The sequence below is a fragment of the Tiliqua scincoides genome, chromosome 4, assembly GCF_035046505.1.
Source record: "Tiliqua scincoides isolate rTilSci1 chromosome 4, rTilSci1.hap2, whole genome shotgun sequence".
Lineage (NCBI taxonomy): Eukaryota > Metazoa > Chordata > Lepidosauria > Squamata > Scincidae > Tiliqua > Tiliqua scincoides.
Window position 1 is genome coordinate 139,681,315 of NC_089824.1, and position 23,171 is coordinate 139,704,485.

General features: G+C 42.2%; 1 protein-coding gene across 1 annotated transcript in view; it reads left to right on the plus strand.

Moving 5' to 3' along the window:
• LOC136648465 (vitellogenin-2-like) overlaps positions 1–22,803 on the plus strand; it is a 38,857-nt gene extending 16,054 nt beyond the window's left edge. The window contains exons 13-34 of the mRNA XM_066624578.1: positions 813–1,030; positions 1,577–1,674; positions 2,463–2,587; positions 3,102–3,206; positions 3,300–3,480; positions 4,862–4,946; positions 5,082–5,267; positions 6,033–6,165; positions 8,353–8,581; positions 8,674–8,891; positions 9,243–10,220; positions 12,390–12,443; positions 13,265–13,405; positions 14,324–14,512; positions 15,149–15,291; positions 16,276–16,414; positions 16,886–16,997; positions 18,109–18,298; positions 19,323–19,423; positions 20,969–21,066; positions 21,478–21,625; positions 22,730–22,803. Coding sequence (XP_066480675.1) covers positions 813–1,030; positions 1,577–1,674; positions 2,463–2,587; positions 3,102–3,206; positions 3,300–3,480; positions 4,862–4,946; positions 5,082–5,267; positions 6,033–6,165; positions 8,353–8,581; positions 8,674–8,891; positions 9,243–10,220; positions 12,390–12,443; positions 13,265–13,405; positions 14,324–14,512; positions 15,149–15,291; positions 16,276–16,414; positions 16,886–16,997; positions 18,109–18,298; positions 19,323–19,423; positions 20,969–21,066; positions 21,478–21,625; positions 22,730–22,803 — 3,945 coding nt within the window. The remainder of the gene's footprint in view (positions 1–812; positions 1,031–1,576; positions 1,675–2,462; positions 2,588–3,101; positions 3,207–3,299; positions 3,481–4,861; positions 4,947–5,081; positions 5,268–6,032; positions 6,166–8,352; positions 8,582–8,673; positions 8,892–9,242; positions 10,221–12,389; positions 12,444–13,264; positions 13,406–14,323; positions 14,513–15,148; positions 15,292–16,275; positions 16,415–16,885; positions 16,998–18,108; positions 18,299–19,322; positions 19,424–20,968; positions 21,067–21,477; positions 21,626–22,729) is intronic.
• Positions 22,804–23,171: the final 368 nt, after the last annotated feature.

Below are 23,171 nucleotides of genomic sequence, written 5' to 3' on the forward strand. Positions count from 1 at the left end.
ATCAAGCTGGGAAATTCCAATTATGCAGGCCTACAAAATTGAGGGTCAGAAAAGTTTTTCCCAAACTTTATGGTGGTTTGATATGAATTTGGGGTGCCGATTCAAAAAATGGCATTCGTTTTGCCCTATCACGTCTAGTTTTGGAGATAGAGTATAGCCTCATTAGTGAATGGTTCAAGCAGCTTCCTCATGAGGAAACCATGGTGCAGGCTTCCTCATGAGGAAGCTGCTTGAACCATTCACTAAAGAGACTATGCCATGTCTCCAAAACTAGATGTGATAGGGCAAAATGGATGCCATTTTTGGAATCAGCACCCCAAATATACCCAGGAATTGGTGTGTTTAAGGAAGCAAAATGTGTGTTGGCCTGTGTTATCAAGCTGGGAGACCCCAATTATAACGGGGGGTTGTGGATAAATTGCTTCTGAGGGCCACATTTGGTTCATAAGCCTTATGTGTGACACCCTGGAGCTAGGCACTATAGGACAGAGAGTGCTGGAATAACAAAGGCACACAGAACCATAAACAACACCTTTTATTTCATATGTAATAAATTATACATCAGGGATATTTGCAGCCACATAGGATTCACATATTCTTGATAAGGAACTCATATCCATAAATAGCATCCTTGTCTATTAACTTCATCTTTGTGATTTGATCCCTCTATAAGGCCAATGTATTCCTCTTTAAATCTACATGCATGAAACCTACACAATTGTTATGCATACAATTTGGATAAATTGGATACAATCTCTAATACAGTTTATCATACGATAAGAAAGCAATAATGGAATGTTCTCTTCCCCTAGGCACAAGACTACCTCATTCAAATAATGGCTGATCGTTCACGTTCAAGCCAAGTCAGAGTAATGGCATGCATTGCTATCTTTCAAACTAAGCCGACTCTCCCTATGGTGACAGCTGTTGCTTATTTGGTGCGCAAAGACCAAAATTTGCAACTTGGCAGCGTGGCATACTCCCAGATGAAGGCAATGGCAAACATCAGGCTCCCCCATTTCTTGAATGAGTAAGTAGGGACATAACCATCACACAATAGGACTACTGTTGTTGGTTGTTATAGTGCATGGGTGGCCAAACTCGCTTAACATAGCCACAAACTTCAGGTGTCTGAGAGCCATAGGAGGGATGTTTGAGAGCCATCATATTTAAGAAGCATTTAAATTCTTAAATATACTGTACTTATTCACCATGAACATTAAACTTTTTTAAAAAATCCTACAGACTCTCAGTTTATACCCAATAAACAAATATAAAGCTTGAATTTTTTTTTTTTATTTACTTTTTATATTCATGGTGATTTCCTGGAGCCTCACATTATATGTCAAGGAGCTGCATGTGCCTTGCAAGCCTTGGTTTGGCCGCTATCATGCCTTGTTAGGCAACTAACTTTTAACAGGTGTCATAATTTCAGTTTAGTAAGGGAAGGCCTTCAACTCTGGTTTTGCCCACCAAGAATCTACGTCATCAGATGCCTGATAAATCTGACAACCTTTAACATTCTTTAAGACCCTGAGATGGTCTTCATTTCAACAGTGCTGTCTGTCTTATTTAGGTCTCTGGCTTGCAATGTCGCCATGAAACTTTTGAATCCTGAACTTGATCAACTGAGTTATCGTTACAGCAAAGTTTCTCAAATCAATATGTATAGCTGTAAGTCATAGATTATTATTTTTTGTTACAGCAGATAATTATTTGTCTATCCAGTATGTATAACCATGAGTAGTAGATAATTATTTCTCTTCTCTTTCCCAAATAAGATATGGCCTTTTGAACTTCATTTCTTCCTTCATGGAAGCATCCATTGTTTTTCAAAACGCTAGAGCAGTCATTCCCAACCTGGGGTACGTGTACCCCCAGAGGTACTTGCCAGGACATTTAGGGGTACTTGAAAAAGAATTGAATAACAAGAAAGGCTGGTCTGTATTAGAAGACCTTGTGGGGCTGGCATGAGAAAGCCTTGGGGGACTAAAATGAGGGGTGCAATTTATGGAAATGCACTGCCAAGGGGTATGTAAGTGAAAAAATGTTGGGAATCACTTTGCTAGAGTATTATAAATATTTGCCATACCAAGTCTGATTAATTCCTTACCCAATGTTTTTGTCATCTTCAACATTACTTCCTGTATCCCGTGTTTTACAAGCTTTAAAAATGCTGTTAGTCCAAAATAGGCCTGTGTGACTTGTGATCCACTAAGCCACACTGTCCTCCAGCTATGTCCAGCTGGCTTCCAGTAGCTCAATCCACCTTCTCATTTGACACCTGCCTGAGAGTATACAAACAGCCTGGTGGAGGGAAGGAGATTTATTTATGTATAACGTACCTGACTGATATGCAGTTAACCTAGGACAATGCTTCCAAAGGATAGATATAGAGGAATCAAATTTTGTTGTCCGAAGATCAATAACCAGACTGTTATTTCTGTTTGTTTCTGTTACAGCTCATTATAGATTTGGGATCCTTGGAAATTTATTCTGGGTGACTGGTCCCCAAGCGGGATTGCCCACAAATGTCATCTTAAACTTGGAAGCATTTGGTGCAGGATTAAGCTTAAAGCCATTAGAGGTATGCATTGCATTTATTTAGATCCTTTCTAGAACATATACACCTGATGTCTGTGTTTGGTTTTGTTGTTGTATTGCTTCACATAAGATACATTTTAAATTGTTGTTATGCTTTCTTTGAAAATTTTTATTAAATAGGTTGCACTACACATGCAAGGCTACTCAGAATTACTCAGGAAGCAAGGGAAAGAATTTGACCAGTTTGCTACTCATCAGAAGACACAAGAGACTGAAAGAGAGGTACATGTTTTTATTTGTCATAAAGAAATGGTGGAAGAAGGGATTGTGTTGAAACCTTGATTTGGGATGGCTGCCCTCATGAAATCCTTGATTTGGTGATAAATGTTCCCCTTTATCAGTAATCATGAGCATTTACTAGGTGCATTTTCAATGGTGATAGGCTTGGGATCACGGTTTTTACTAATCAAACAATTTCTGTTTCTCTTTACTTGCTGATATTTACCTGTCAGAATGGATTAAATATTAAATAATTCTCCTTGATTTGACTTTGACAGCTGTCAGGGTGGTCATCTCCTGAAGATCCACTGGCCATTGGCTCTGTTAAAGTGTTTGACCAAGAAATTGGGTTTTATAAATTTGACCTTAAAGATGTACAGAAGGTAAGGGATTATCTTTATTTTATTTTTTTCAGAATCTCCCTAATTGCTTTATCTCTTGGTCTTCTAACATGCTGAATTTTCGTTCCACTGCAGGCATGGAAGGACCCTTCTACCCGGTTAAAAGATCGGGTGAAACAACTCTCCGGGATTGATTTTTCACATGAATCGACTAATGCTATGATACTGGAGATGAAGCACTGTCGTCCTACTATAGTTGGTCTGCCATTTGAAGTCAGTGGGAATGCCATTGTTCTAGCACATGCTTCCTTAAAAGGTGAGTGTGGAAATAACATGTCTTTATAGTTTATTAAGAATAACATATGTTGGAGAGAACTGAAGAATGTGACAAAACTCAGATCCAGGTTAGGGAGCAGCTTTACTTGTAGCGCTAAAGTAAAGGCGCTCGTGTAGGGTGTGCAGCTCTGCACGAGCACCCTGGATCCTGCAGAGCACAGCTCCGCAGATCTGCCTCTCTCCCTCCCCCGACACACCTCCTGCCCGCCCCCTGGCACAGCTACCCTCTCCCCGGAACACCTCCCCCACGTCCCCGGCCACGCCCCTGCCTCCCATTCTGTAGCCCAGCAGTCCGGGAGACTGCCAAGCCTCAGAACCCAGGTGACCACTGCGTGCTAGCTCAGCTCTGGCTGGCGCTGGGCTAGCTCTGGCGGGAGCCCAGCGGTGAGCCCTGCAAACTTGCCTTACGGCACTTTTGCGACTGTGGTCTGTGGCACTTGGGCTCTTACACTGCTTGACAGCTATGGCTTAATGCTCTGTACCAAATACTGTACCCATAGAAAGGGTATCTGTTTCCTTGCCTTCTTCTTTACAAGAATACATTACTTCTTTTAACTAATTCAAAAACAGCAAAAATGCAGTACAGGTAGATGAAAACATATGCAAAATAACATCTGCTAGAACTTATAATAGGTATTATTTTATCATTCATAAGTGTGGTGTGTGTGTGTGTGTTTTCCAAAATATCTTGCTAGCTTTGATCCTATCTCAGAATGTATGAGTATTTGGGAATTAATTGTATTCTGATCCTGCTTATATTTTTCCCACATTAGTCTAACCTCATTAAGATCAGTAAAGTTTTATCTTCATCCCTGGGTAACATCACTAGGTATCACTAGGTAGCAAGTGAGCTCCAGAGTTCCTTACAACCATGTTATTTATCAGCACAAGAGCAACCTAGTTTCTCTAAAACATTGCATTAATTGTTAGTTCACTTCCATCCCAAATAATCAGAAATGTACTAATGAGCTCCAACTAGGTCAAATCATGTAACTTCTGACTTTGAGGACCTACTGCTCAGTATTTCTTAATAATTAGTCAGATTTTTAAAATAAAGACAAAGACTTTGCTTTTTATGGAATTAAGATACAGTAAGCCCTTAATATCTGCAGCTGATCTGTTCTAGGACCCTCCTTGGATACCGATTTCCACGAATAATCAAATCTGCGGATATCTCTCACAGGACCGTCTGAATGTGACTAGAAGTACCTTCCAGTCATGGGGTTGGCATTCACATTGTGTCAAATCTGTGGATGCCAAACCCACAGATAAGGAGGGCCCAGTGTACACGTTTACTTGTAATAAGACAACTCTTTGACCTCTGTACATGTTTGTTCACATCTTTGTTTTGTCTCTTGTAGCAAATGTAAGGACAACTCCATCAAGTGAAAAAACTCAGTCACCTGATCTTACCAGTGTACAAGTTAATGCCGAAGCTGATATTCAGTAAGGAAAATAATGACTTTTCAAAAAATGTGTTATAGTTAATAGAGTCATTTAAGAAAAGGAAATTCTGACTCCGAAAAGAGTGAAACATAGTGCGGAAATTTGTAATACGTGTCCTTTCCCACCTTCTTATAGCGTCCATGGTAAGAGTACAGTGCTCATGGGAATTAAAACTGATTATATGCAGAATGCTGTGGAAATGAAAGCCGAATTCCATTTAGAAGCCTCACCCAAGGGTACTGCCACATTGGACCTTGAGGAGGCGAACCTCAAGTTCAAAATGCCTCCAGTTCGCCAGCAGTATGAGCTGATAAGAATAAGGTAAAGTGGCTGACTTCCATTTGCCTGAAATCTGTTTTTCTTGTCACCTATTGTTCCCTAAGGCCTTCTGCCATCAGAAGCATAGGATCCCCAAAGCTCTGTATCCCCAAAGCATAGGATATTTTCAGGATAAGAATACAGGATAGTAGGAAATGGGTATTTATCTGGAGATCCCCATTGTAAATGTTCCCATTATATATGACCCTGCACTTACGTCCTCAACTTTTTGAGGAGTTAGATATAAACATATGACAGGATCCACTGTACTGAGTCAGACAACTGGCCCACCTAAACCAGCACTATCTAGTCTAACTGAGTCTCCAAGATTTAACAGCCTAATACTGAGCTGCCCAGGGCAGGAGGCTGCAGCAATGCCAGAAATGGCTGCCGCCGCATCCCACACACCCAAGGCAGCCGCCAGCAGCTCCTTGGAGGAAGGGGAAAATGTACAAATGTTGTCCATAATTTCAAGAGATGAGAAAGCCTAATTATCATGCTGGAGGAGTCCAATTTTAAGGGAGCCAGAGAAATTGCTTCCAGGGGCCACATCTGATCTAAGTCTTCCCTGGTCCTGCTACACAAGATCTTTCAACAGGAGAAGTTTAGAAGTGCATGTGGAGACCTGCATGTGCAAATCTTGTTTTCTACTACTGGGCGATGGCCTTGTCTGTCGTGCTGTGTTCCTAGCACCAAATGCATTCTTCTTCAAATTATCATGGTACCATTTTGCATAAGCTAAATACATTCTGTTGCATATCCACACAGCCATGAGGCTCATGTTGTAGCAAGAGATCCATATTCTGAGAAAACATCTCCAGTTCTTCCACTGCAACCTGAAAGTATTGAGGACGAATCTTTCAAGCCAGGAGGAAGGCCATCAGACCAAGACGACATTACTGTAAATATCTGTGTGTGTGCACATGAACATGTCCTCTAGTAAATGACATAATTTCCTAGTAAATTATGGAGTTGAGGATGACGTTACACCATTTGTTCAAGGTGTCTGAAAATTGTTGAGACTTATAGATACATGCCAAGTGATTGTGCCTCCAGATTATGACACCTCCTGACACTCCTTGGTAGAACCAGATTTTCTAACAAAAATCTTAAGGATGAAGTCATTATCTGAAGACAAGGTCTACTACCCAATTAAATATATCTTAGGTCACAGTTCTATGCATACTTAACATATGGGAGTAAGCCCCTTTGGACATAGTGGGACTTACTTCAGAGTAAATATGCATAGGATTGCACTGTTGATACAATTAAGATAGAGTGTTAAATGAATTTGGACAATAACCGTTTCATTCCACACCTCTTATCATATGTGTGCAGACTTTGTCCCTTTGCTCCATCCACTTTCTAGTCCCAAATCTTTCCTTCCTCCTCTAGTTTCTTCTTACTTCTGCTCTTTTCTCTGCCTCATCTTCTCTTCAGTTTCCTCAATCTTGCCTATACCCCATCCTTTTAAACCTCCCCACCTGATTCCCTATCAACTGGCTGCATTTCTGGCCAAGTCTTACAAGGCCTTCCTGCCCAAGCTGAACGAAAGCCCTAGCAGCCTCACCCTTGTGGCTTTTCTCTGTGCTGTGGCTCTCCCCTGGACTCCATTTTTTACATAGCTTATATCCCCTGCTACTGTTTGTCTCAATGCTTCCTTGATCCTTGTCTGTCATGGCTAATTTGGACTGTTGATAGGGAATGGCTGCATGGGCAGGGAGGGTTATGAATTAATCTTTGCATAAAAGAGTGATAACAGCCTATTTGAATCTGGTAACTGGTAGGTGTTCTACCACTCTTTAATGAAACCCTTCCTGGACCCCACTGTGTTGCAAAATTATCAGGCAGTCTCAAACATCCTATTTCTGGGCAAGGTGAGCAGTGGCATCCTAGTTGCAAGGACCTCTGTATAAAACCAATTATGTGGAGCCTTTTCAGCTCAATTTCTGGCTAGCTTTTAGAATGGAAACAGCCTCGATCACCAGATCACTGATGACTGAAAAGGGGAATGTGTCCCTATTGAATCTCCCAGTAAGATTTAACACCATCAGCCATGGTATCCTTCTGGATCACTTGACTGGGTTGAGTGTTAGGGGGACAGTTCTGCAGTAATTCTTGATCATCTTGGAGGGTAGATTTTGGATGGTAGTATTGGGTAACACTTGCTCTTCACTTGGCCTTTGTATTCTGCAGGGCTGTATCTTGTTCCCCATGTTATTTAACATCTACATGAAACTGTTGGAAGAGGTCATCAGGGAAGTTGGCATTACCAATATGTGGAATACATTCAGTGGAATATTGAATAACTCCATTCAGTCTAATCCAGGGGAGGCTGTAGATGTCTAGAGTCAGAGATGGGCTGAAATTAAATTTGGATTAAAAAGAGGTGCTAATCGTCAGGACACTGGTGATTCTCTTGCTGGAGTGTCAACCTGCTTGGGATGAATTAGCACTCCTTTTAAAGTAGCAGGATCATATTTTGCAGATCCTTGTGGAGTCCTGGGATGGGGTGGGTTTTACCCTGTTTAGACTGGTGTGACAATTGTGTCCTTGCATGGATCAGCCAGACCTGACCACAGTTGTCCATGCACTGGATGTGTCATGTTTGGATTACTGTAAAGCACTGTAAGTGGGACTGCCACAAAGACCACCAAGAAAGTTCAGCTAGTGCAGAATGTGATGACTAGAGTCAGATGGTTTCACTCAAATCATATTGCTTCACTAGTTGCTAGTTTCTTTCTAGTTTCAATTCAGGGTGCTGGTCATGACTTTTAAATGTCTTCATGGCCTAGGGCCAGGTACAGTACATGATGTGGCCATCCCCTAAAGTCAATTGGAGATACCTTCCTGCAGAAATTGCCATTACCAGAAGTTTGATTAGCAGCAATGTAGGGATAGGGCCTTCTCTCTCATAGTGCCAACATGTGGAGTTCCCATAATAATAATAATAATAATAATAATAATAATAATAATAATAATAATAATAATAATAATAATAATAATAATAATATAAAATTTGTGTGTGCACTCTGTGTATTATTTGACTGTGATTTATAGCCAAATGACAAATCTACGTTCTTTGCAGCAAAGCCGTGAATTGAAGTATAAGCCCAGTAAATACGGAGACAAGACTAAAGATGAATGTCACTACAGCGCAGACTCACAAATAGATGGTTGTGAGCCATTCCCACTTAGAATCCCAGCTACCTGTACAGACATCTGTAAACAGACAATCAAGAAAACAAAAGATACCTATCCGACAATGCTCCACTTCTTAGGTGCAAGACATCAAACAAGCTTCAAGCTCAGACCAGGTAATTACTATATGACCAAAAGGCGAAGTCTATATTCTTATAAGAATTCATCCAATTGTGTTGGTTTTCTAATGTATATGTATGAATTGTAGGCTGTAAAGGTGCTCCTGTTGATGAGATCCAGGGGGAGGTCAAGCTGAGATCCTTGTGGCCCTTTCAAGCACACAGGATGAGAAGGGATGTGGGACAGTTTGAGGATGAGGTAGAAGAGGACCAACAAGCAGAGGAGGACCAACAAGCAGAGGAGGACCAACAAGCAGATGAAGAAATGATCAAAGAGAAGAAGAAGGGATACAAAAAGGGATACAAGGTATGAATAAACGATGAACTTAAAAAGAGTATCATGACTGCACAAATATATGTTTCGGTGCCACAAATCCCAGGGAGGAATTAAGTGATTTGGTATTATTTTAAAGTGTCAAACTCCTCCAAACTGAATTCAAGGAGGTTTGATTCTTTGCCAAGATGCAAAATAAATTTATTTTTAAATAGATGAACACCCTTATTTTACCTGCCTCATCATTGTAGCAATGCTTTAAATATCTATACCAAATAAAGTCACCCTCATAGCAGTGATTTTCTTTCCCTGGTCTGCTCAGATGGGGCAAGACTCGTGCTTCTCAAAAAGTGTTTTTTTGCTTTCCTCTGACCATCACTGCAGGATGCGGCTGAACATCGAAAGAAGCAGCGTGGCAGGAAATCCAAAACAATGAGTGACGAATCAGATTCCAGAGATTCCAGTCTCTCTTCTTCATCCTCCAGCTCCTCCTCCTCCTCTGCCTTGCTCACTCTTGCTGCAAAGAAGCAGTTGAAGCAGAGGGACGAAAGCATCAGCAGTGACACCAGCAGCAGTGCTGACAGCAAGGACAGCAGCAGCACCAGTGACAGTGGCAAGAGTGATAGTGGCAGTAGTAGTAGTGACAGTGGCAGCAGTGACAGCACCAGCAGCAGTGAGAGCAAGGCTGCCAGTCAGTATGGAGGCAGGCACACCTCCAAAGATAGGTCTTCCCGCAGCAGGGATAGCAGCAGCAGCGACAGCAGTGACAGCAGCAGCAGTGACAGCAGTAGCACCAGTAGCAGCAGTAGCAGCAGCAGTGACAGCAGCAGCAGTAGCAGCAGTGACAGCAGCAGTAGCAGCAGCAGCAGTGACAGTAGCAGCAGCAGCAGCAGCAGCAGTAGTGACAGTAGTAGCAGTGACAGTAGCAGCAGCAGCAGCAGCAGTGATAGCAGCAGTAGTGACAGTAGTAGCAGTGACAGTAGCAGTAGCAGCAGCAGCAGTGATAGCAGCAGCAGCAGCAGCAGTGATAGCAGCAGTAGTGACAGTAGTAGCAGTGACAGCAGCAGTAGCAGCAGCAGCAGCAGTGACAGCAGCAGCAGCAGCAGCGACAGTAGCAGCAGCAGCAGCGACAGTAGTAGCAGTGACAGCAGTAGCAGCAGCAGCAGCAGTGATAGCAGCAGCAGCAGCAGTAGTGACACTAGTAGCAGTGACAGCAGCAGCAGCGACAGTAGCAGTAGCAGCAGCAGCAGCAGCAGTGACAGCAGCAGCAGCAGCGACAGTAGCAGCAGCAGCAGCAGCAGCAGCAGCAGCAGCAAGGATAGTGACACCAGCAGTGAGAGTCACGAAATGCCAAGAAAAAAGGTAATGGAGTTGTGACTGCCGTGTGTAGAGCTGATGGCTCCCTTGTGGGAGGGCAGGGCGGATCTGCTCGCCTGGACTGTGGCAAAGAGGACAGGCATGGTCCTTCCAGTTCCAGCTGACTCAGGGCACAGTGTCAGTCAGCTGGAACCCACAAGGATCCATCTGCTGGCCTGGTTGCGGAGTTCCTTCGTCCTGTATGAAAGCACCTTCTGCAAATGGCAGTGATACATACATTGAGTGACCTTACAGTGAGTGACCCCTGAAAATAAGACTTGCTGCACGATTGCATCTGTGCACACACCACAGCTGTACAAAGCATGGCCCTAAAGACCTGCTGGGATGAATTGCCAGACTGCAATCCTTACACCAGTTTTACCATAATGGGAAGTCAGTGAGACGGCTCTGGGTTAAGATCTGGTACCAGGTCCAGAGAGACCAGCAGCAGCAGTAGCAAGGCCACTAAAATATTTTTAAAAAGGAAAAGTTACATCATTATTATTAGTGCCATAAATGAAATCTAAATCGCTGGTTTCCGGAGGTCTGTATGGGTTGTATTGTTGCTATGCTCTCACAAAATAGTCTGAAGTTTATTATTTTCCAAAATGCATGTGCCGGCAAATATTGGTAGAGCATGCTGAGAAAAATATTATTGTAGAATTGGTAAAGCAGTGTTAAGGAGGCTACGTTTTATAGCCAGGCAGCCAATAAAAGAGATGTTGCCCATGTTTGTGGCAATGAACATGTCTAAATTTTCTGATAAGCCTTAGCATGTTTATTAATATTAGCATGTTTAGCATGCTAGCATGTTTATTAATCTTGTTAGGAGTTAGGCACTTCCTCCCATACTTTTGAAACATTAATTCCAACTCAACTCAACAAAACTTTATTAGGCATAAGTATTTGATAGGTGAAGACTCTGTACAGAAACTGTACAGAGAACCTAAGCAGTACACAAATATATGTATATGTGCGCACCTACGTGTACACACGGATACAAACATACATTATATTATATGTTGGGTCTGTGACCGTAAATAAAGAATGATGATGACATTACATTATACATACACACATGAATTATTTAAAAAACAGAAGACACTCAGTTACTTTACAGACATTGCCAAGATGTAATCTACTCAGTGGTTGCTTGGTACAGAAAGCTTGGCTCGATTCAGATTACTCAGATTTAAGAACTGTGCGACTAAGAGGGCTGTATGCTCGACATCACCTGCCAGAAGGAATTGAATTATAGCGGTCTCAGAATGCCCTGTTTTAGTGTTGAGCAAGGAAGAGAGAAATCGCTGTCTTAGCGCTTGATATCTGGGAGAGCGCAGCTTAATGTGTATGGATGATTCTACTTCACCTAATTTGCAGCTACATAAACGTTCTTCCCAGGAGGCGTTTCTGAATCTGCAAAGTAATTCATTAGAGGAAGTCACATTACAATGTGCCAAGGTAAAGGCCCTTCTCTCCAGGAGGTGCACTAGGAGGGATAGATATTTTGGTTGTTGACCAATTGTAATTTTGAGTTGAAAATTCAAAGGGGAACATTTTTTTCGTACTGCGCCTAGAATCTCTTGCCTTTCTATATCATATAGCCTGGCTGACAAAAGCCTGATGATAACCTCAGGAGATGGAACCCTTTGTAGATCGGCTTCAAGGCCCATTTGTTGAATTTTTTAATAAAATAGTACTAGGCAAGGAGTTGTCGTTGAATCAGTCAACAGCCCCTTTAGCAGCAAATTGTGATCAGCCCTAAAAAAGACTTTGGCCCAGTATTTTAAAAAACTGGACCATGCATGTAACTCCAGTCTATGTTGACCTGATTCCAGGCAGAGTGCTGCATAGGCAGAGTGCTGCAATGTGGTAAGCTGAGAATTCTGTAAAGAAATTTAGATTGAACCCTTTCAATTGTGTTATTTAATGCCGGCATCCATACTGAGATGCAATATAAAATTTGTGGTATGACTTTGGCATTGAAAGCTTGTAAAGCAGCTGATCCAAACAGGTTGCCCCTGGAGAAGAAAAAGCTAGTTATGGCTTGAACCTCTGGTTTGGATGAATTCATTCCAGCAGTATAGTACTTAATTTTTAACGTTCTGAGTTAACATGCTGATGCCTTTGCAAAAGGACAGGCTTCTCAACTTCCTGCTTCTCTTACTTTCCCAGGGCACTCCACGAGAAATCTACGAGTTCAGCTTCGTTGCATTCAAGGAACAGAAGGTAAGATTTTTCAGATCAGCCTGCCAGGTGGTGTTGTAGCTGGTGGTATAGGAGACGGGGTGGACCATGCTAACACAGGAGCCAGAAAATTATCAATGATGTTGCAATTTTTCAAAGTTTCATTCACTGAATGTGCACAGAAATGTGCAAGTGATAAAGATGCTTGAATCTTGGTGCCTCCCATTGTCACAGCCTTTGTTGCATAACTCATTCTCTGGAAAAAAATGTCATGTTTATTGAAATACTTTCAGACCTGTTGTGTACAAGATAGTGCTTCTAAAAAACAGAAAGGAAAAAAGTTAGTGCACTGTACTAACATTCTTAGAGGAAAATTCAGTGGAATCTACCATTTTAAAAAGTGTAGCACTGATTATATGCAAGGAACTTCCTAAATAACCCCAAGAAGCATGTTTGAAACTGCTGTAGGTTGGTTCATTAAGCCCAGCATCACTGAACTATGCAGGTCAGGACATTCTGACACAATTTCATTATTGATGAAAGATACGGTTACATAATACAGGCTTTGCTACATAATGCAATCTTAACAAAAAATCATATAAGATTACCTGCCTTATTGTGTAGAATAACTCTCCAAGGGCCCAATTCTACCCAACTTTCCAGCACCGGTGCAGCTGCAGTGCAGCTCCAAAGTAAGGGAACAAATGTTCCCATACCTTGAGGAGGCCTCTGTGACTGCCTCCCTAACACAGGAAGCAGTGCATACCCCATTGGCACAGCAACATCGGCACTGGAAAATTCGATAGGATTGGGCCCCAAGTTGCTACAAGTTTTGAGGATGCATTTTTCAAAACATTTTGCAGCGTCCAAGACAGCAAAAAGCAACTGGTGGCCGTCGCAGCTCAAGTGATACTACTGAAAGCAGTGAAAGCAGTGAAAGCAGCTCCTCTTCCTCTAGATCTAGACAAACATCCAGCAGTGAAGAAGATAAAACTGACTATCAGGTATGGTTGGAAAATGTTCTGCTTGGCAAAAGACAAATGGAGGGGAATTTGCGAATCTGGCCTGGTTAGAAAAATATACAAGAGTGTATTAAACATTTTATGATGAACATATTAAACTGTTATACTGGGTGGGATCTTCTGTCTCTCTTCACAGAGTGACAGTGGCTGTCCAGAGTTTCAGTCGGGGTTTTTCCAAGTCCTATACGGCAATGCCAGGGATTGATCCTGGGCTGCTCTGCATAAGGCACAGAATATGTCTTGCCACTAAGCTATTGATATATTGTCTTTGTCCAAACAGCCTTATCAGGGCATCAGGGCAGGTCTCTGTAAAATATAAGCAAAATACAGTTCTAATATTAAAATTTAAAAATCAGCAATTATTACCAATATAACAATAGAATAACATAACAGAACTTAACAGCAGCAAAAGGAATGAAGGGACTCTCTCTGTTAGCAATCTCCAAAAGCCCTGCATGACAAACACCCTTCTGATGGACCATCTGAAGCAATTTCCTGTCTCTCTAAAAAATGACTTGTCAGATAAGCCAAGAAAGGCCCAATTCTTCTGGTCTTCAGTCTGGTCCTTCTGGACACTGTCAGAGAAGATTCATTTGGTGATCTTAGTGAGAAGGTTCAAGTTGGAAGAAGGTGTTCTCTGATATAGAACATATACTGTGAAAGTTCAGTACAGGTTGAGTGTCATTTTTCGCAAAGGTTCTGTTCCCAGAACTTAGGAGGAGGAAGGGTGTAGAGTGGTTTCTGTAAGTTTGAAACAAAGGTGTGCTGCTGCTGTTGTTAAATCCCTTTAATGAAATGTTTTGAAGTCTCTGGTTCCTCTTTCTAAATGGAAATGCACATGTTTCTGTAGCTATTTCTACTCAGTCAGGAACATGAAGGATATTTTCCTTTGTCTTTTAGACCAAGAAGCTGCCAGAAGTTCTGGTTGCTAAGCTCGGTGCCTTCCGTAATAATAAACCAGTAGAAGGATATGAGACTACACTGTATGGAGACCGCTCGGCAGTACAAATGATTGTCAGAGACATCACAGAACCAAGAAAGCCTACAGTAACCTGCTTTAACGCTGAAATTGCTGGACACAAAATATGGGTGAGGCTCTTCAAAAGCAAATTTGTTTCCACAGAGCAATAATATTCAAAGGGTGCAATCCTAATCAGCAGTTATACTGGTATAGGTGGCCCTGGAGGGTTGCAACGTGCCGTAAAGCACGTTTGAGCCTTCTTAGGCAGGAGCTGCGTTGGCGCATTCAGATGCGCTGACGTATGGATGAAGGCAGAAGCCTCCGCCACAGCTCCCACGCCGCTGCTTGTGTCAGCGTGAGTGCGCCAACATAAGCAGCAAAGGTAGGCATGGGGGCGTGGGAAAGGGGCGGGGCGTTACTGGGCAGGGGGAGGGTGGGCGGGGAGCCAGGGGCGGGGCTGGGACCCGGCAGTTATGCCGGATCCGAACCCCTGACCGCGGGGCTTCAAGCCGCTCTGCTCTCCTTGGACTTGCGCCACCTCTGGAGGTGACGCAGGTCCAAGACCCATAGGGGCACGCAGCCCTTACCCATGGGTAAGGGGAACAGCTTCCCCTTGCCCATGGCTGAGCTGCTGCTCGCTGCAATCCCGCGTTGGATGCAGCGCAAGCCTCCTGGCTTACCTGCTCCAGCACGGGTTAGGATTGCGCCCAAAGTTGATTATATATTTTGACAAAATGTATTCATAATTCTGCTGTATTGCTCAGGCCTCCCTGAAAGCAGGTCGTGACTGCAGGCAGTATGAGGTTTCAGCCATGGTTCGACCTGGCACGTTTGCTGATTATCCTGCTCTTCAGCTGAAGGTTGCTTTTCCCAAGCTTCCTCCTTGTATGGAATCCGTTGCAAGAGAGTGAGTAAATGTATATATTTCAGCAATTCATGGATGATATAAGTGCTCTGCTGGACCTGTTGAGCAACTTCATTTTTTTTACTCATGTCCAATCTTTCACACTTATGAGGGAAACAGGCCTGTAGCAGAAGATGGGAGATGAAGGCATTTGCACTTTTGCCAGAACCACCTCTAAAAAGCTGCTAGAACTTTCCTGTTGATGTCTGGCAATTTAGGGGCCAGACTGGCCTGCAAGCAATGTCCAGTTGGCCCTCATGTGTGCATGTCATTGACATGAAAAAAGTCTTTTTCCCCAGCCAATTTCCTTTTTTCAGCTGATCAGGCATCCTCCCCTGAAATGCATGGGCTGTTCAACCAAATATGTCCTGTAGTTTTCCTCCCGGGACAAGTAGTAACCCTTGAGTTCATTGGCTGAAGGAGAGAAGAAGGAAAGACAAAGAGCCCAATCCTATGCATGGCTTCTCAAAAGTATGTTCCAATGAATTCAATGGGACTTACTCCTAGAAAGATTGTAGTCCTAGTCCCTCTTATATGTCCTATGCCTTGAACAGGCCTTCCACACAATCTAGTAGCTTATCTGTTGTGGAATGGAATACACATACCAATCTAGCAGCTCAGTCTCCATACAGAGACCTGAATGTGCTCTGTAGCAAGATTTCTGTGCTGAGGTTTCTATGACCAGGAGGAAGATTTGCTCTCTAATGCTCCAGATTTGCTCTCCAGTTCAGAATGGATAATGAATAAAAAGTAGAGACTCTTTATAGCTGAAATCTACTGCTGCTCTTGGCTCTAAAACAAAGTGTCAGATCTACAGGCGCCTCAGGCTTTAGCAACATATTCTAGAGGCTGAGTACGTAATCATAGGCAAGGAAATGTTTTGCCTTGTACCCAAATGGTGCCTGGAAATGTCATTTTATTTAAGGAAGTGAAGGAGATGTCCTTCTTACCTGACTAATTACAGTTATTCTCCCTTCCTTTTTCAAGCATTTATGAACTAATTCCTGGAGTAGCTTTCATGATGGGCTTATCACAGAAAGAACAGAGAAACCCTCCTCGACAGTTTGAGTTGGTCATAGCTTTAGATGATCCACAAAGGTGCTCCATAGTCTTAAGGATGCCCAAGGTGAGTTGCACACAATATTATTTCCACACTTATTTTCAGGTGTTGGTTCAGATGGAAATAACAGACCTGCTTTACCACTGTTTTGGGTCACCCTCTATTGTCTTTCCCAGAATAATGAGTAAAGGAACAGAGAGAGTCATGTCAATGACAAACATGTGTACAAGTTCTGATATGCACTTTTTAGTTTTTAACCAACACAGACTTACACAAACCAAAAGTTATTCAGCCATCATTGTTGACACATGATGTGATGTGATTCACATTGCCAGTATATTTTCATTGACCAATCATTCAAGTCAATGGAGTAGCCAGTGGGAAACCTTTTAGGAATAATGAAAGGGCTAGGTGGATTTAGCCCAAAGTTTGGTCTTGGGTTTCACCCTTGTGCCCATCTGCAGCACAAACAGAAAGCTAGTGCTGGACTGAAAGTATGCCAGCTCTGTTTTAATCAGTTTTAATATTCCTTTCCAGGATGTCTACTATGCTGACCACTGCAAACTTCCATGGTCAGTGCCTCTGAAGCCACCAGTCTACTTATCACAACTCCCGGATGCACCATCCCTGATTCTTGCAAATCTGAATGGTCAGCAATTTATCATCTCCATAGGCTTTAACCCTTAAAATATGTATTCTCTTAATATATATGTAGCAATTTACAGTGCAATCTTTTACTCAAATTAAATTTCCACTGGAGAATCCCATGACAACACTGAAGGGAGAAACGAGATATATATATGCAACATTCATTATTTGATGCATGGAATTGCCCTCTGCCTTATCTGTGTGAGATGCATTGTCTTATTGGGCATGTGGAGTGAAAGTTCAAGTTCTGTACTGGTGTGAGAAGACTTTCTGGGACAGGTTACCTGCAGTGAGAATTCTGAGAAACCAAGTATTAACAAAGTACTCTTCCCATATTTGTTATTAGGATGGTTGCCTGTTTATCCAAAGTAGCCTTTTTCCATTTGTGTGATAATAGTTCCCACTACCAAAGTGCTTCTTTGTGTTCTCTAAGTGTGTTCAGTGTGTGTACAACATGATGCCAGAGATGTATAGCTTCAGACTATGTGCCCTATGGTTATGGTCTCCATGGCAGGAGCTTAAGCATTGGGGTGGCTGTGATTGTCTGTAGAGCTTAGTGTACACTGTATCTTAAGGTCAATCAGAAACAAAATGCAGGAGGCTGGGATGGAGTGTGTGTGTTTGTGTGTGTGTGTGTGTGTGTGTGTGTGTGTGTGTTTTCTCTAGGAATGCCTATAGACATGCTGCTCAGATGTCAGCAAAAGATTATGATAATACTGGTGGTGTATCTGTCATCTGGAGGAATTCTAGGATATGTTTTAAGTCAGCTCTTCCCTCTCGTATCTTACCCACGTCTCCACTTCAGCTTGGGGCTTACACTCACTAGAGTTGCGCAAGTGATCTGGAAGAATGAATAGAAAATATTCAGATTATTAGATGAAGGAAATTTTTCCATAAAAATGGAAAAAAAAGTTACATACCATGACTTACAGAACCCTACACTTTTGTCTAAAGATGTCTTCTCTTGCTATGCTATTAGTTTTTTCCAGGAGGCTAAAAGCCCAAAAGCTTACAATCTCTCTCTCTCTCTCTCTCTCTCTCTCTCTCTCTCTCTCTCTCTCTGTGTGTGTGTGTGTGTGTGTGTGTGTGCGCGTTCCTTGTCTTGTTATCAGGTGTTTGCTCAGTAAGTGGTGAAAACATCAGAACCTTCAATGGAGTTGAACTAAAAAATGCATTGCCTCCCGACTGCTACCAGATCTTGATCAAAGATTGTGAAAAGAAGAACAGTGAGCTCTTGGTGATGATGAAACACCAACCAGATAATCCCAAATATAAAGAAATCAGGGTCCGTTTAGGTACTCGGTAAGTACTGTATAGTTCATCTACCCCCAATTACACTGCAACAATCCAATACACTCATAGGGCAAGAGGAAAATTTTAAGCCTCTTAACCACATGCAAGCTGACTCTACCAGCTAAGGGCCCAATCCTATCCAATTTTCTAGTGCAAGTGCAGCCATGCCATTGGGGTGTGCACTGCATCCTGTGGTGGGGAGGCAGTCACAGAGGCCTCCTCAAGGTAAGAGAACATTTGTTCCCTTACCTTGGGGCTGCACTGCGGCTGCCCCGGTGCTGGAAAATTGGATAAAATTTAACCCTAACTCATTTGGGCCATATGTTTTTAAGACTGGAATCCTATACACACTTACCTGGGAGTAAACCACTTAAAATATAGTGGGATTTGCTTTTGAGTAAACATGCATAGGATTTCACTGGCCATCGTACATCCAGTAGTCAATTAAAGGCATTTATCTCTGTAGATTTGTTGCTACTTTCGCTCTTTTACGTTCTCCCTCCTTAGGACATTTCACACTCCAACCAAACAGTTCTCTGGTTTTCTGGAATGACAACTTTTTCAGAACAATTTCAAAATTATCACAAACTATAATTTAGTGCAGAGAAGTGATAATTTTATCTGAGCAATTCGTAGTTCAGAACAGCAGAATGCAACCCTGTTTTAACAACTCCAACAAGACTACAAATGGTTTCTAGGACAAAACAACTAATCCGCTACTGTAAATTATTTATCAACATAGTCTTTATCCTTATTATCATTTAATTAGCTATAGACAAAACAGTTGATCTACCACCGCATATAAATTATACTGTTTTCCATCGGCATAGACATTGATAAAATAACTGTGAATAATGAGCATGACAAGCAGTGTACTATGATAGATTATCTTTTTGTCCCTTTATGGCAAATGAAATAATATTCATAAGATAATGAAATATTGCTCCATAATAGCTATTTTTACTACAAGTGATTAGGTTTGAGAGAATTGAGACCACTGCAGAAATTTAATTTTCCTTTTTCTTTTTACCAGAACAATTGACTTCAAAACTCACAATGGAGCCCCCATAGCAGAAGATAATAATGCTGAAGTTGTGGAATTCCCCCACACAGTCAGAGATGAAAGAGGAACCAGTATGTACAGAATATACTTTTACAGTTTAGCTCATAGACTGCATGTTATAACTCAAGGCTTGATGAATAGGACTAAGACAGGGCTTTTCAAACTGGGGTGTCACGACGCCCCAGCCTGTGGGCCCTGGCCACTTTCACCTTAAGGCAGGGGCAGCCTGGAGGCAGGGAGGAAGCAGAGGCACAATCCCCAGGACTGTGCAGCTCAGGAGGGCTGCAAGGGCTTGGCTGCATGTACCTGAGCCTCCTGCAGCCTCCTGGGGGTGCGGGGAGCCCTGCACAACCTTCTGCAGGGCACCCCGCAGCTTTGAAAGCGAAAGCGGAGCGGTCGCACCCTGCCTCCGCTAAAGCCTTGTGAGAGTGGTGAGAGTAGGTGAGAAAGGCGGTATGGAAATACTGTATAATAATGCCCCCTTGCGTTTAAATATATTAAAATACACCAGTTTTCTTCAGCCTTGGAGTTGGGACCCCAATGGGGTTGCAAAGCTGGGGTGATGGGGTTGCAGCAATTTATAAGAGTAAGGACGCAATCCTATACTGTGCTAGAAGAGGCAAGCCAAGAGGCTTGCACTGTATCCAGCGCGGGATAGAGGCCCAAAGCGGCTGAGCCAGAGGTAAGGAGAAACTTTCCCCCTTACCTCCAGGTAAGGCATGCTGGCCCCTAAGGGGCTTCTTGGACCTGCGCCACCTCCTGAGGTGGCACAAGTCAGAGGAGAGCGGAGTGGCTTATGCAGAGTGGCTCCCCAGCCACGGTGGTTGAGATAACTGCTGGATCCCAGCCCCGACTCCTGCTCCCCACCCACCCACCCAGCCCCCGGGGCAGCCCCCCGCCTGCCCTCCTGCCCTGGAATGCCTTGCCTTGCCTTACTTTGCCCTGCCCATTCCAGACCCTTGCTTTGGCCCAACTGGACTGATGCAAGTCTCGGTGCCTCCTTCGGCGCAGAGGCTTGTGTCAACCTCCACAGGTCAGCACACCTCTGCGTGCTGGCCTTGCCGACTCCTGAGCATGTTTGCGACCCTCCTGGGTACTTGTGCCAGTCCAAGGGCACCTCTGGACTACAGCATCCCCAGTTAAAGGAGAAAGCTTCTGGTGTACACCTTCAGGTAACAGGAGACTGTTCCAGTCTTGTTCAGGTTCTTAGCAATTGTGCTGAAATAGCTTTCACTGGAGTCAGGCTTCATGGTAACTTTTTCTTCTCTCTCTATTAAGAATATTTGGTTATAGTGATCAGTGCTGAGAGGGCATAGCAAGGGTGGGGAGTGGGCAGCAACGGGGGCAGGAAGTATGCAAGTACAGTCCTAGGAGGGGGGGTAGGACCAACAGTGCGTCCCCAGTCTCATACTTTTTGTTTGTTTGCTTTTGTTGGGGATGTGGCACTAAAAAGGTTGAAGACCAATGAAAGAGGCTATTGGGGCTTGACACACAACAGTGTTCAAATTATAGAAACACTGTTTAGTCCAAATAGTGTTATTTCATTTTATTTGACTCCTTCCCCCTGCTGGCATCCCTTGGTGGAACTGTCATTTTGACTTTTATTTTATTTACAGATTTGTCCATTGTAATTTATCAGAAAAACCACAAGCTTTTCCTTAGGGCTCCCAAGTATGGACTTGAAAAATTATACTATGACAAAGATGAATTACAGGTATTGTTCTCTCTATAGCTAATGTTTTCAAGATTGTAAAATGATTGAACATAAACTGCAGAGTAAAATCTGTTTGCCAATCAGACTGCTTATCAGTCAAAGCAAATTACCATCTCTAATCATGAAGAATGCTTTGGTAGCTCCTTCTGACCTCACTGCTCTTTCTAATCTATGGATCTTTGTGTTGTACTGGACTGTGAGTATCTTGACAACACTGAGTAGCATCTCCGTTGGCAAATCCTTTATGATATAAACAAAAATAGCACCTTGAATCTCAAAAACAATCACCTTTGCTTGGCACTGTATTTTCAGTACTTGCTTTGGCAGGATGAGCCCATAGTGCTTTCTTACTAGCTTTCTTTTTTATAAATTTAACTTCAATGATGTTTCTTTTGGTTTATTTTCATGAAGATTATGGCCTTACCCTGGCTAGCAGGAAAAGTATGTGGCCTCTGTGGAAAATTTGATGCTGAAACAGAACAAGAGTACCGAACACCAACTGGCTATTTAACTAAAGATGCTGTAAGCTTTGCCCAGTCTTGGGTGGATCCCTCTGAAGGTAGGCACACTTTGAGATATCTATATCTATATCTATATCTATATCTATATATGATTATCACCAAGAGAGCCCTTTGAAATAATTAGATCCATTTAAAATCTGAAAAAATTATTGAATCCACATACTTCTTAAGTTAAAAGATTCATATGATTGAGTCTATAGATATCAATGTATAATTGAAAGATGAAGCCGAAATTCATTTTCCATTTAAAATCATCACTGTATTCAGCGAGTGACGTTAGAGAAGTTCCAGATATTTTTTTAGGAGGGTTTGAAATATTTGTGCTTATTCTGATGCAGAGTGCAAAGTGAAGCACACAATAGTGGAACCAGATGCAGTGCCACATAGAGGAAAACAGGTAACATGCAGGCCTAACGTACCTGTGTTGCGCTGTAAAGAAGGCTGCACAGCCACTGCAACCAAAAGAGTTCGTCTCCCTATGCATTGTCCACCACCACCTGGTAAGTCAATGTAATATATGCTATTTGGATTATCCACAATAATTATTTTAGTAATCTTTAACACAGGATGCAAAGCAAATTCCTCCACAATAGTGAGTTATTACACAAGTGTTATTCATGATGCTGATTTGTTGTGTTTCTTGATTGCCCCAAGCTTCTGAACATTTAGCTTTAAGGATGAAGTTGGGGCAGCAAAAGGTTGGGTTTTATTGAGCATCATCCTGCTTCTCTGCAAAACAAGGGAAGATTTGTGTGTTTTTGTTTATCCCCCGCTCTCCAACATAAATAAATCCTTGGAGGGGATTTCTTTTTCCATTTTCACAGTTTGATTATTTCTAAGCACTATCAGAACCTATAATGTTTCGCATTAAAAATGCCTTCAGGGTAGGCCTAGTGTGATGTTATCTATTCACATTGCTCCGCTGAAAGATACACAATCATTACAATCTAACAGGATTTCTCTAAGCCCCATCCTAAAACTTACTCTGATGTCAGTTTCCTCTGCAGCCTGAATTGCATGCAGGCTCCTTTGATTTGAAATACCTTTGTCTCCATGTATTATATTTCTGATGCAGGTATGAAAAGTGCTCTTCCCCTTGCAAAATAGTTTATATTTTTAATTCTTTCATTCTTTGTCTTTAGATTCCACTGAAACAAGATATGACCCTGAAGATGAATTCCACGATGTTGAAACTCACTTGGCATGCTCTTGTTGAAGTTCCTTTTCAGCCAATTAGAATTCCATCATATTGTTTTCTGTGGGGCCAAATGTCTATTCAAGGCAACTGCACAGATGTTAATTTAAAAGTCTTTTTAAAACCCTCCTGAACCTTTCTAAAGAAGTCTGATTTTTCAACAGAAAATCAAACCTTTCTGTCAAAACAAATTTAACTTTGAATGAAATATATTATTTCCTAATAAACCCTTGCATTCAAAAAGAAAAATAAAGTGTTAGATTCTTTATTTGTTTAGATATGCATAAAAGTAAATGGTGTGTCTTGGTTACTTGGATAATTTTTAAAAACTGTCATCTTCTTTGGATATTTTGAATAGGAAAACAGTACATAAGTGTTTAAATAAAGAG